The following is a 14034-nucleotide window of genomic DNA, read 5'->3' as shown; positions in this document are numbered from 1 at the left end:
TGCCTGGTATGGCAACTGCTTGGCATCCAACCGTAAGGCACTACAGAGGGTAGTGTGCGTATGGTCCAGTACATCACTGGGGCCAAGCTTCCTGCCATTCAGGTCCTCTGTACCAGGCGGTGTCAGAGGAAGGCCCTAAAAAGGGTCAAAGACTCAAGTCGCCCAAGTCTCATAGACTGTTCTCGCTGCCCCCTTCCGGCAAGCGGTACCGGAGCCCCAAGTCTTGGTTGAAAAGGCTCCTTAACAGCTTCTACCCCCAAGCCATAAGACTGCTGAACAACTAATCAAACAGTCACATGGACTATTTGTAAGGTCTACACTTGTTGCATTTCGTACATGTGACAAATACAATTGGATTTGATTTAGTTTCCAAATGAAAATATCATGGCCTGCATACTCACCAGACATGTCACCCATTGAGCATGTTTGGGATGCTCTGGATCGACGTGTACGACAGCGTGTTCCAGTTCCCGCCAATATCCAGCAACTTCACACAGCCATTGAATATGAGCGGGACAACATTCCACAGGCCACAATTAACAGCCTGATCAACTCTATGTGAAGGAGATGTGTCGCGCTGCATGAGACAAATGGTCACACCAGATACTGACTGGTTTTCTGATCCACTCCATTACTTTTTGTTGAAGGTCTCTGTGACCAACAGATGCATATCTGTGTTCCCAGTCATGTGAAATCCAGAGATTAGGGTCTAATGAATTTATTTCTAGTGAATGATTTCCTTATATGAACTGTAACTCGATAACGTTGTTTACATATTTGCACGTTGTCGTTTATATTTGTTTGTTCAGTGTAGTAGTATGACGTCATCAGGGCAACTTCATTCATCGAACCAGTCTGGTTCCTCCCAGTCTGCCCGTTAACCCAGTCTGCCCGTTAACCCAATTCTGCCCGTTAACCCAACCAGGCCCAGGTTGTCCCGATCATATACTCCGTGGACCTAAACAAATAATAATACATAATTATTGATGTACAGACCCAGACGCTAAAGCAGACATCCAGAGGATATACACAGCTCAGCCTCCTCTCCCTCTCATCCCTCTCTCCTCTCCCTCTCACCCCTCTCTCTTCCCTCTCACCCCTCTCTCTCCTCTCCCTCACCCCTCTCTCTCCCCTCTCTCTCCTATTCTTTCTCTCTCTCTCTTCTCCCTCTCGCCCCTCTCTCTCATCTCCCTCTCATCCCTCTCTCTCCCCTTTCTCTCTCCTCTCTCTCCTATTATTTCTCTCTCCCTCTCATCCCTCTCTCTCCTCTCCCTCTCATCACTCTCTCTTCTCCCTCTCGCCCCTCTCTCTCTTCTCTCTCCTATCCTCTCTCTCCTCTCCCTCTCGCCTCTCTCACCTCTCCCTCTCATCCCTCGCTCTCTTCTCCCTCTCGCCCCCTCTCTCTTCTCTCTCCTATCCTCTCTCTCCTCTCCCTCTCGCCCCTCTCTCTCCTCTCCCTCTCGCCCCTCTCTCTCCTCTCCCTCTCGCCCCTCTCTCTCCTCTCCCTCTCACCACTCTCTCTTCTCCCTCTCGCCCCTCTCTCTCCTCTCTCTCTTGCCCCTCTCTCTCCTATCCTCTCTCCTCTCTCCCTTCTCCCACACGCCTCTCTCCTCTCCCTCTTTCCTCTCCCTCTCTCCTCTCCTATGTCTCTCTCATCCTCATGTATGAAGGCTCATTAATTCTCATCCTCATGTTATCATTAGCTCATTAATTTAACCAGCTCTCTCCCTCTCTCCCTCCCTCCGTGTAGGAGAGCGTCTGTTCCCCCCTCCGTCGGGTCTAAGCTACTCTACGTGGTTCTGTGTGGAGAGGTTCAGCTCTGCCCCCCACACCCACCCTGTCCGTCTGCTGACGGTGGTTCGACGGGCCACATCCTCAGAACAACACTATATCTGTCTGGCCGTGGTTCTGTCTGCTAAGGACCGGTCCCTGACGGTGTCCACCAAGGAGGAGCTGCTGCAGAGCTATGGTACACACACGCACGAACGCACACACACACACACAAGGACGCAGGAAAACACACTCATACATACAGGTGTACACGTGCACTCACACCCTTTACCCAAACTGAAATATTGTTCCTGGTTAACCTGGTTTAGAGGTTTGTAAAACCTGATGAATAATCTCGTACTGGAATCACTCCCTTCCCCAGATTAACATCTCTACATAATTCACACAGTCTCTGTAAATAATTTAGTGAAAAAACATCCACACACACGGGTTCATTCTAGCGCTGCTCTCGACGCTGCAAACCAATCCTCCCTCTACCACACGTACCCAACCCTTATACCACAAATACACAATGTTTTTACAACGTTCACACAACATTGTCTTTTCCTTTCACAGTGAATGACTTCCTACCCAATCTCTCAACCCCCTACGGTAAACACTGATGTTTTGTCATGTGAACCTTGGAACAGCATCCTTCCCTCTTCCACAGTAGATGACTTCAGTGAGGTGTCTTCTCCCGCTCTCCCTCCTCTCCCCCTCTACCCGTTCAACCTCCCTCCTCTCCCCCTCTTCTTCCCCTCTTCTACCCCCTTCTACCCCTCTATACCTCCTCTACCCATCCTCTACCCCTCCTCTCTCCCTCCTCTACCCGTCCTCTCCCCCTCCTCTACCCATCCTCTCTCCCTCCTCTACCCATCCTCTACCCCTCCTCTACCTATCCTCTCTCCCTCCTCTCCCCCTCCTCTATCCATCTTCTCTTCCTCCTCTACCCATCCTCTCCCCCTCCTCTACCCATCCTCTCTCCCTCCTCTACCCATCCTCTCTCCCTCCTCTACCCATCCTCTCCCCCTCCTCTACCCATCCTCCCCCCTCCTCTCTCCCTCCTCTACCCCTCCTCTCCCCCTCCTCTCCCCCTCCTCTCCCCCTCCTCTACCCCTCCTCTCTCCCTCCTCTCCCCCTCCTCTACCCGTCCTCTCTCCCTCCTCTACCCGTCCTCTCTCCCTCCTCTACCCTCCTCTCCCCCTCCTCTACCCTCCTCTCCCCCTCCTCTCCCCCTCCTCTCTCCCTCCTCTCCCCCTCTACCCATCCTCTCCCCCTCCTCTACCCATCCTCTCCCCCTCCTCTCCCCCTCCTCTACCCATCCTCCCCCCTCCTCTCTCCCTCCTCTACCCCTCCTCTCCCCCTCCTCTCCCCCTCCTCTCCCCCTCCTCTCTCCCTCCTCTACCCATCCTCTCTCCCTCCTCTATCCATCCTCTACCCCTCCTCTACCCCTCCTCTCTCCCTCCTCTCTCCCTCCTCTACCCCTCCTCTCTCCCTCCTCTCTCCCTCCTCTCCCCATCCTCTACCCCTCCTCTCTCCCTCCTCTACCCGTCCTCTCCCCCTCCTCTACCCGTCCTCTACCCTCCTCTACCCTCCTTTCCCCCTCCTCTCTCCCTCCTCTCCCCCTCTACCCATCCTCTCTCCCTCCTCTACCCATCCTCTCCCCCTCCTCTACCCATCCTCTCCCCCTCCTCTACCCATCCTCCCCCCTCCTCTCTCCCTCCTCTACCCCTCCTCTCCCCCTCCTCTCTCCCTCCTCTACCCATCCTCTCTCCCTCCTCTATCCATCCTCTACCCCTCCTCTCTCCATCCTCTACCCCTCCTCTCCCCCTCCTCTCTCCCTCCTCTCATCAGGGATGGAAATGAAGCTAGCCCAAGGCTAGTACTAAATTGTGACTAACTTAACGTGTCACTAGTCGGCTGGTATCTTTTCAAGTATGTCATGTCACAGAACGGTGGTCAACCAGTCAGCCGTGTGCCCCCCAAATCCTCAAGACCCAGCCCTGTTTTCAAACCCATATGAAAAAACATTTTTACAACATTTATGTTAACATTACTATGCCCCCCCCCCCCCCACCCCCCAACAGTGGATGATTTCAGCGAGGAGTCTTCGTTCTTCGAGGTTCTGCCGTGCTGCGCCAGGTTCCGCTGCGGAGAGCTGATCGGAGAGGGTCAGTGGCACCACCTGCTGTTAGTCATGAGTAAAGGCATGTTGAAAAACAGCATGGCCACGCTGTACATCGACGGGCAGCTGTTCCAAACCACCAAGGTAGGGGCTCTCTGTGTGTGTGTTCTCTGTGTGTGTGTGTGTGTGTGTGTTCTCTCTCTGTGTGTGTGTGTGTGTGTGTGTGTGTGTTCTCTCTGTGTGTGTGTGTGTTCTCTGTGTGTGTGTGTGTGTGTGTTCTCTGTGTGTGTGTGTGTGTGTGTGTGTGTGTGTTCTCTGTGTGTGTGTGTTCTCTGTGTGTGTGTGTGTGTTCTCTCTGTGTGTGTGTGTGTGTGTGTTCTCTGTGTGTGTGTGTGTTCTCTGTGTGTGTGTGTGTGTGTGTTCTCTGTGTGTGTGTGTGTGTTCTCTGTGTGTGTGTGTGTGTTCTCTCTGTGTGTGTGTGTGTGTGTGTTCTCTGTGTGTGTGTGTGTTCTCTGTGTGTGTGTGTTCTCTGTGTGTGTGTGTGTTCTCTGTGTGTGTGTGTGTGTGTGTGTGTGTGTGTGTGTGTGTGTGTGCTCTCTCTCTGTGCATGTGTGTGTGTGACTGTGTGTGACCTGTGTGCCTATTTGAACTCAGATGTGTGTGTGTGTGTGTGTGTGAGTGGCTTGAAGACTCTACCTATATTAAACATTACCCCCCCCCCCCCCCCCCCCCCCCCCCGCCCCCCACCACCAGGTGAAGGTACATAAAGATATGGTTTATGTTTAACAACAGCGTATCATTAGACATGAACCTGTTTTAACAGCGGTCGATTCTCTCTCCTCTCCAGCTCCACTACATCCACAGTTCTCCAGGTGGTTCCGGGAGCACCAACCCACCTGTGGTCAGCACCGTGTACAGCTACATAGGCACGCCCCCTGCCCAGAGACAGCTGTCCAATCTGGTGTGGCGCCTGGGGCCCACACACTTCCTGGAGGAGGGGCTTCCTGCCGCCAGCGTCGCGGCGGTGTACGAGCTCGGTCCCAACTACACAGGCAGCTTTCAGGCCGTCTACCTGCTCTGTGAGTTTGTTTTATGTTTACGTTTGAGTCCTTTAGCAGAGAGACATATTTTCACATATACCCCCACCCTGTGGGAATCAAACCGACAACCCTGACGTTGCAAGTGTCATGCTCCGCCATCTGAGCCACACGGGACGAGAGTAGAGAGGAGAACACACACACACAGACAGAGAGAGAGAGAGCACAGACACACACAGAGAACACACACACACAGACAGAGAACACACACAGACAGAGAGAGAAAGAGCACAGACACACACATACACACACACACACAAAGAACACCCACACAGAGAGCGCGAGAGAACACACACACACAGAGAGAGAGCGAGAGAACACACACACACACACAGAGAACACACACACACAGACAGAGAGAGAGAGAGCACAGACACACACATACACACACACACACAAAGAACACCCACACAGAGAGCGCGAGAGAACACACACACACAGAGAGAGAGCGAGAGAACACACACACACACACACACACAGAGAACACACACACACAGAGAACACACACATATTGAGTGGTAAGCAAACTACACAGCTTCCAGGCTGTTCACTATGAGTAACAACTGTCTGTTGTTGTATGAGGAACCGCGGTGTCTCTCTCCCCTTCAGGTAAAGACTCTAAGACTGGAGAGCCTTCATGTCCAGTCGCCCTGGTCCCAGAGGAGAAGGTATCTTTCAGCCTGTACGCCCTCTCTGTCTCTGCCCTCACCGTGGCCAAGATACGCAAGGTCTACAACAAGCTGGACAGCAAGGCCATCGCTAAACAGGTTAGCATCGCTAACGTACGCGCACGCACACACACACACACACACACACATAAGCTGGACAGCAAGGCCATCGCTAAACAGGTTAGCATCGCTAACGTACACACACACACACACACACACAAGATGGACAGCAAGGCCATCGCTAAACAGGTTAGCATCGCTAACGTACACACACACACACACACACAAGCTGGACAGCAAGGCCATCGCTAAACAGGTTAGCATCGCTAACGTACACGCACACACACACACACACACACACACAACCTGGACAGCAAGGCCTACTACGGTACTGTATGTACTACGGTCCTGTATGTACTATGGCCCAGGTATCCTGGGTAAGGGACACCCCACTTCCACCCAAACCTGTAACACAATGTTATCTCCCCCTGTAACACAATGTTATCTCCCCCCTGTAACACAATGTTATCTCCCCCCTGTAACACAATGTTATCTCCACCTCACCTGTAACACTCTCCTCTCCTCCTCCTCTCCTCTCCCCCTCTCCTCCACCCCTCTCCCCCTTCTCTCCCCCTTCTCTCCCCCTCTCCTCTCCCTCTCTCCTCTCCCCCTCTCCTCTTCCCCTCTCCTCCATCCCTCTCCCCCTTCTCTCCTCTTCCCCTCTCCTCCTCCCCTCTCCCCCTTCTCTCCCCCTCTTCTCTCCCCCTCTCCTCTCCCCCTCTCCTCCTCCCCTCTCCCCCTTCTCTCCTCTCCCCCTCCCCTCCACCCCTCTCCCCCTTCTCTCCCCTCTCCTCAGTTGGCTGTGTCGTCTCATGAGAATGCCACTCCGGTCAAGCTGATCCACAACGCGGCCGGTCACCTCAACGGTCCAGCACGCACCATAGGAGCAGCTGTCATTGGATACCTGGGTAAGGGGTTAGGATACCTGGGTAAGGGGTTAGGATACCTGGGTAAGGGGTTGGGATACCTGGGTAAGGGGTTAGGATACCTGGGTAAGGGGTTAGGATACCTGGGTAAGGGGTTAGGATACCTGGGTAAGGGGTTAGGATACCTGGGTTAGGGGTTAGGATACCTGGGTAAGGGGTGAGGATACCTGGGTAAGGGGTTGGGATACCTGGATAAGGGGTTAGGATACCTGGGTAAGGGGTTAGGATACCTGGGTAAGGGGTTAGGATACCTGGGTAAGGGGTTAGGATACCTGGGTAAGGGGTTAGGATACCTGGGTAAGGGGTTAGGATACCTGGGTAAGGGGTTAGGATACCTGGGTTAGGATACCTGGATAAGGGGTTAGGATACCTGGGTAAGGGGTTAGGATACCTGGGTAAGGGGTTAGGATACCTGGGTTAGGGGTTAGGATACCTGGGTAAGGGGTTAGGATACCTGGGTAAGGGGTTGGGATACCTGGATAAGGGGTTAGGATACCTGGGTAAGGGGTTAGGATACCTGGGTAAGGGGTTAGGATACCTGGGTAAGGGGTTAGGATACCTGGGTAAGGGGTTAGGATACCTGGGTAAGGGGTTAGGATACCTGGGTAAGGGGTTAGGATACCTGGGTAAGGGGTTAGGATACCTGGGTAAGGGGTTAGGATACCTGGGTTAGGGGTTAGGATACCTGGGTAAGGGGTTAGGATACCTGGGTAAGGGGTTGGGATACCTGGATAAGGGGTTAGGATACCTGGGTAAGGGGTTAGGATACCTGGGTAAGGGGTTAGGATACCTGGGTAAGGGGTTAGGATACCTGGGTAAGGGGTTAGGATACCTGGGTAAGGGGTTAGGATACCTGGGTTAGAGGTTAGGATACCTGGGTAAGGGGTTAGGATACCTGGGTTAGGATACCTGGGTAAGGGGTTAGGATACCTGGGTAAGGGGTTAGGATACCTGGGTAAGGGGTTAGGATACCTGGGTAAGGGGTTAGGATACCTGGGTAAGGGGTTAGGATACCTGGGTAAGGGGTTAGGATACCTGGGTAAGGGGTTAGGATACCTGGGTTAGGATACCTGGGTAAGGGGTTAGGATACCTGGGTAAGGGGTTAGGATACCTGGGTAAGGGGTTAGGATACCTGGGTAAGGGGTTAGGATACCTGGGTAAGGGGTTAGGATACCTGGGTAAGGGGTTGGGATACCTGGATAAGGGGTTAGGATACCTGGGTTAGGATACCTGGGTAAGGGGTTAGGATACCTGGGTAAGGGGTTAGGATACCTGGGTTAGGATACCTGGGTAAGGGGTTAGGATACCTGAGTAAGGGGTTAGGATACCTGAGTAAGGGGTTAGGATACCTGGGTAAGGGGTTAGGATACCTGGGTAAGGGGTTAGGATACCTGGGTAAGGGGTTAGGATACCTGGGTTAGGATACCTGGGTAAGGGGTTAGGATACCTGGGTAAGGGGTTAGGATACCTGGGTAAGGGGTTAGGATACCTGGGTAAGGGGTTAGGATACCTGAAGAATGTAACTATCAATCATGGTTGAATTGGCCATATAAGCAAATCTTGTAACAACAGATTGTGCCTTTAAAATAACTTTTGCCCCGAGTGGCTCAGCATCGTAGTGTTGAGGTCGCACTATATCCTGGGGTTCAATCCACGTGACCAGGAGCCCCATCGGGCAGCCCACAATTGGACAAGCGCCGTCCGGTTTGAGGTAGGGTTGGCCAGGGGGCTTTTACTTGGCTCATCACGCTCTAGTGACTCCTTGTGGCGAGCTGGGCGCATGCAAGCTGACTTCGGTCATCAGTTGAACAGTGTTTCCTCAAAAAAGTTGGTACAGCTGACTTCCGGGTTAAGCGGGCAGTGTTTGAAGAAGTATGTGGCTTGGTAGGTCATGTTTTGGAGCACGTATGTCTTGACCTGTGCCTCTCCTGACATCATTGAGGAGTTGCAGCGATGAGACAAGGTTGTAAACTAGCAATTAGGGAGAACAATGGATAAAGATGACCCCATTTTTCATTTATTTGTAATAAATAAATAGAAAATACCTTTTTTGCCCCACTCTTGGTGTGCGTTTGTCCCCAAGTCTGTGGCCACCAACTACACACACACCTTACCTGTAGACTAACTCCTCCTCTCCGCTCTCTTCCAGGTGTGCGTGCGTTCGTCCCCAAGCCTGTGGCGACCAACCTGCAGTACGTGGGCGGGGCGGCGGCCATTTTGGGCCTGGTTGCCATGGCGCAGGACGTTGAGGGTCTCTACGCAGCCGTCAAGGCGATGGTGTGCGTCGTCAAGAGCAACCCGCTGGCCAGCAAGGAGATGGAGCGCATCAAAGGCTACCAGGTACAACTACACTACCCACAATGCAATATGGCCTTAGTTCACACTCAAGTTTAATTTACAATACATTTGTGGACACACCACACAATGTTTGTGTGAACATTGTTGCTCAGATAAAACTGTTGTTTCTCTGCTGTACCTGTTGGCCATACTGTTGAAGAAGAAGCGTCACCTGCTGAACAGTCACATCCTGTCTGCTGTAGTTCTAGTACAACAGTAATATAACTCGGTCTAACTGTAGTACGTGTCTGTTATTCGGTCTCTAGCTGCTGGCCATGTTGTTGAAGAAAAAGCGTCACCTGCTGAACAGCCACATCCTGCACCTGACCTTCTCCCTGGTGGGAACAGTAGACAGCGGCCACGAGACCTCCATCATCCCCAACACCACCGCCTTCCAGGACCTGCTCTGTGACTTCGAGGTTAGCACTAAACCAATGGGCCTCAGGGGGAACTGGCTCCAGTTTTGAGCCAAAATGGCCTCTGGGAAACTGATCCAGTTTGAGCCAAAATGGTGGTTGGTGGTCCTTGATGCAAGCCAAACACAATGGGCTTCAGGGCAACTGATCCAAAAATCGAGCCAAACGTGGTCCCTGCAGACATAATAATGTTGTTGGTTTTCTGGTGTGCTATGTTTGTAGAGGTTTTCAAATGTTCTTTCTGTCTCCTCAGGTGTGGCTCCATGCACCCTACGAACTGCACCTGTCCCTGTTTGAGCACTTTATAGAGCTCCTCACTGAGTCCAGGTGAGGAATGATTAAGTCCTGCTATTGCCGTGAATTCAGAAAGTATTCAGACCCCGTGACTTTTTCCACATTTTGTTACGTTACAGCCTTTTTCTAAAATTGATAAAATAAAACATTTTCCCTCATCAATCTGCACGCAATACCCCATAATGATGAAGCGAAAACCAGGTTTTTAGAAATGTTTTCAAATGTATTAAAAATATAAAACAGATACCTTATTTACATAAGTATTCACATCCTTTGCTATGAGACTCAACATTGAGCTCAGGTGCATCCTGTTTCCATTCATCATCCTTGAGATGTTTCTACAACTTGGAGCCCACCTTGGGTATGTTCAATTGACTGGACATGATTTGGAAAGGCACACACCTGTGTACAGTTGAAGTCGGAAGTTTACATACACCTTAGTCAAATACATTTAAACTCAGTTTTCACAATTTCTGAAATTTAATCAGAGTAAAAATTCCCTGTTTTAGGTCAGATAGGATCACCACTTTATTTTAAGAATGTGAAATGTGAGAATAATAGTAGAGAGAATGATTTTATTTAGTTTACATACACTCAATTACTATTTGGTAGCATTGCCTTTAAATTGTTTAACTTGGGTCAAACGTTTCGGGTAGCCTTCCACAAGCTTCCCACAATAAATTGGGTGAATTTGGCCCATTCCTCCTGACAGAGCTGGTGTAACTGAGTCAGGTTTTGTAGGCCTCCTTGCTCGCAAACGATTTTTCAGTTCTGCCCACAAATGTTCTACAGGATTGAGGTCAGGGCTTTGTGACGGCCACTCCAATACCTTGACTTTGATGTCCTTAACTTCTTATGGATCATTGGGACGCTAGCCAACATCCGGTGAAATTGCAGAGCGCGGAATTCAAATTACAAAAATCGTAATGGTAAACATTCATCAAAATACATCATTTAAAGTTTAACTTCTTGTTAATCCAGCCGCTTTGTCAGATTTCAAAAAGGCTTTACAGCGAAAGCACACCATGCAATTATCTGAGGACAGCGCCCTGCACACAAAAACAGTACATTCATTTTCCAACCGAGCAGAGGCGTCACGAATGTCAGAAATAGCGCTAAAATAAATCACTTACCTTTTGTAGATCTTCATCTGGTTGAAATCACAAGCGTCCCAGCTACATAACAATTGGTCCTTTGTTCGATAAAGTCCTTACTTATATCCCAAAAAAGTTTGTTTCATTGGCGCGCTAGACTCAGTAATCCACCGGTTCATGCATACAAATGAATCCCATAAGTTACCAATAAACTTCTTCCAAACATATCAAACAACGTTCCTAATCAATCCTCAGGTACCCTAATATGTAAATAAATGATCAAATTTAAGACGGAGAATACCGGAGAGAAATAACGAAGTACGCACCCTCACCAGAACGCACAACAAACACTATAGCGAAAATGGGAGCCACTTACTAAAACTACAAATTCTGGCTAATAAAATAAAACAACTAGCCTGAAACTCTTTCTAAAGACTGTTGACATCTAGTGGAAGCCCTAGGAACTGCAATCTGGAAGGTTTTCTTTTCACATCTCTGGAGAGACCTGAAAATAGCTGTGCTGCGACGCTCCCCATCCAACCTGACATATTTTGAGAGGATCTGCAGAGAAGAATGTGAGAAACTCCCCAAATACAGGTGTGCCAAGCTTGTATCATCATACCCAAGAAGACTTGAGGCTGTAATCGCTGTCAAAGGTGCTTTAACACAGTACTGAGTAAAGGGTCTGAATACTTATGTAAATGTTATATTTCAGTTAATAGTGACACTATAATCTTAAATCACCTGGGTTATATGAGAAACAAAGACACAGGAAGACCATGTTTCCTGTGTTATATATCAACCAACTGTCTGTCTGTCTGTCCTCTTCTCCCCCATCACAGTGAGGCAGCGAAGAACGCTAAGTTGTTACGGGAGTTCCAGCTGATTCCCAAGCTGCTGTTAACCCTGAGAGACACGTCTCTGTCTCAGCCCACCATCTCTGCTATCAGCAACGTTTTGAGTCTGCTACTGCAAGGGTTCCCCAACCCATACGACCTGCTACGGTAATAACACACTACACTTTCCCCAACCCATACGACCTGCTACGGTAATAACACTCTACACTTTCCCCAACCCATATGACCTGCTACGGTAATAACACTACACTTTCCCCAACCCATATGACCTGCTACGGTAATAACACACTACACTTTCCCCAACCCATATGACCTGCTACGGTAATAACACACTCTACACTTTCCCCAACCCATATGACCTGCTACGGTAATAACACACTACACTTTCCCCAAACCATATGACCTGCTACGGTAATAACACACTCTACACTTTCCCCAACCCATATGACCTGCTACGGTAATAACACTACACTTTCCCCAACCCATATGACCTGCTACGGTAATAACACACTACACTTTCCCCAACCCATATGACCTGCTACGGTAATAACACTACACTTTCCCCAACCCATATGACCTGCTACGGTAATAACACACTACACTTTCCCCAACCCATATGACCTGCTACGGTAATAACACTCTACACTTTCCCCAACCCATATGACCTGCTACGGTAATAACACACTACACTTTCCCCAACCCATATGACCTGCTACGGTAATAACACACTCTACACTTTCCCCAACCCATATGACCTGCTACGGTAATAACACACTCTACACTTTCCCCAACCCATATGACCTGCTACGGTAATAACACACTACACTTTCCCCAAACCATATGACCTGCTACGGTAATAACACACTCTACACTTTCCCCAACCCATATGACCTGCTACGGTAATAACACACTCTACACTTTCCCCAACCCATATGACCTGCTACGGTAATAACACACTCTACACTTTCCCCAACCCATATGACCTGCTACGGTAATAACACTCTACACTTTCCCCAACCCATATGACCTGCTACGGTAATAACACACTACACTTTCCCCAAACCATATGACCTGCTACGGTAATAACACTCTCTACACTTTCCCCAACCCATATGACCTGCTACGGTAATAACACACTCTACACTTTCCCCAACCCATATGACCTGCTACGGTAATAACACACTCTACACTTTCCCCAACCCATATGACCTGCTACGGTAATAACACAATACACTTTCCCCAACCCATATGACCTGCTACTGTAATAACACACTACACTTTCCCCAAACCATATGACCTGCTACGGTAATAACACTCTCTACACTTTCCACAACCCATATGACCTGCTACGGTAATAACACACTCTACACTTTCCCCAACCCATATGACCTGCTACGGTAATAACACACTCTACACTTTCCCCAACCCATACGACCTGCTACGGTAATAACACTCAACCCATATGACCTGCTACGGTAATAACACACTCTACACTTTCCCCAACCCATACGACCTGCTACGGTAATAACACACTCTAGACTTTCCCCAACCCATATGACCTGCCACGGTAATAACACACTCTACACTTTCCCCAACCCATATGACCTGCTACGGTAATAACACACTCTACACTTTCCCCAACCCATATGACCTGCTACGGTAATAACACACTCTACACTTTCCCCAACCCATATGACCTGCTACGGTAATAACACTACACTTTCCCCAACCCATACGACCTGCTACGGTAATAACACTCAACCCATATGACCTGCTACGGTAATAACACACTCTACACTTTCCCCAACCCATATGACCTGCTACGGTAATAACACACTCTACACTTTCCCCAACCCATATGACCTGCTACGGTAATAACACACACTACACTTTCCCCAACCCAAATGACCTGCTACGGTAATAACACACTCTACACTTTCCCCAACCCATACGACCTGCTACGGTAATAACACACACTACACTTTCCCCAACCCATATGACCTGCTACGGTAATAACACTACACTTTCCCCAACCCATATGACCTGCTACGGTAATAACACACTCTACACTTTCCCCAACCCATATGACCTGCTACGGTAATAACACTACACTTTCCCCAACCCATACGACCTGCTACGGTAATAACACTCAACCCATATGACCTGCTACGGTAATAACACACTCTACACTTTCCCCAACCCATATGACCTGCTACGGTAATAACACACTCTACACTTTCCCCAACCCATATGACCTGCTACGGTAATAACACACTCTACACTTTCCCCAACCCATATGACCTGCTACGGTAATAACACACTCTACACTTTCCCCAACCATACGACCTGCTACGGTAATAACACACACTACACTTTCCCCAACCCATAT

At 49.6% G+C, this 14034-nt stretch overlaps 1 protein-coding gene across 4 annotated transcripts in view; it reads left to right on the top strand.

Annotated features, from left to right (window-relative positions):
* Positions 1–14034, top strand: part of wdfy3 (WD repeat and FYVE domain containing 3) — a 218094-nt gene that overhangs the window by 123381 nt on the left and 80679 nt on the right. For all 4 annotated transcript variants that reach the window (XM_036936512.1, XM_036936513.1, XM_036936510.1 and 1 more), the window contains 9 exons: positions 1751–1969; positions 3858–4039; positions 4743–4974; positions 5602–5759; positions 6517–6628; positions 8797–8987; positions 9251–9403; positions 9654–9727; positions 11631–11792. In XM_036936512.1, coding sequence (XP_036792407.1) covers positions 1751–1969; positions 3858–4039; positions 4743–4974; positions 5602–5759; positions 6517–6628; positions 8797–8987; positions 9251–9403; positions 9654–9727; positions 11631–11792 — 1483 coding nt within the window. The remainder of the gene's footprint in view (positions 1–1750; positions 1970–3857; positions 4040–4742; positions 4975–5601; positions 5760–6516; positions 6629–8796; positions 8988–9250; positions 9404–9653; positions 9728–11630; positions 11793–14034) is intronic.

Source organism: Oncorhynchus mykiss, chromosome 11 (genome assembly GCF_013265735.2).
Source record: "Oncorhynchus mykiss isolate Arlee chromosome 11, USDA_OmykA_1.1, whole genome shotgun sequence".
NCBI lineage: Eukaryota > Metazoa > Chordata > Actinopteri > Salmoniformes > Salmonidae > Oncorhynchus > Oncorhynchus mykiss.
Note: the sequence above shows the minus strand (reverse complement) of the source record. Positions and strands in the feature narration are given on the sequence as shown.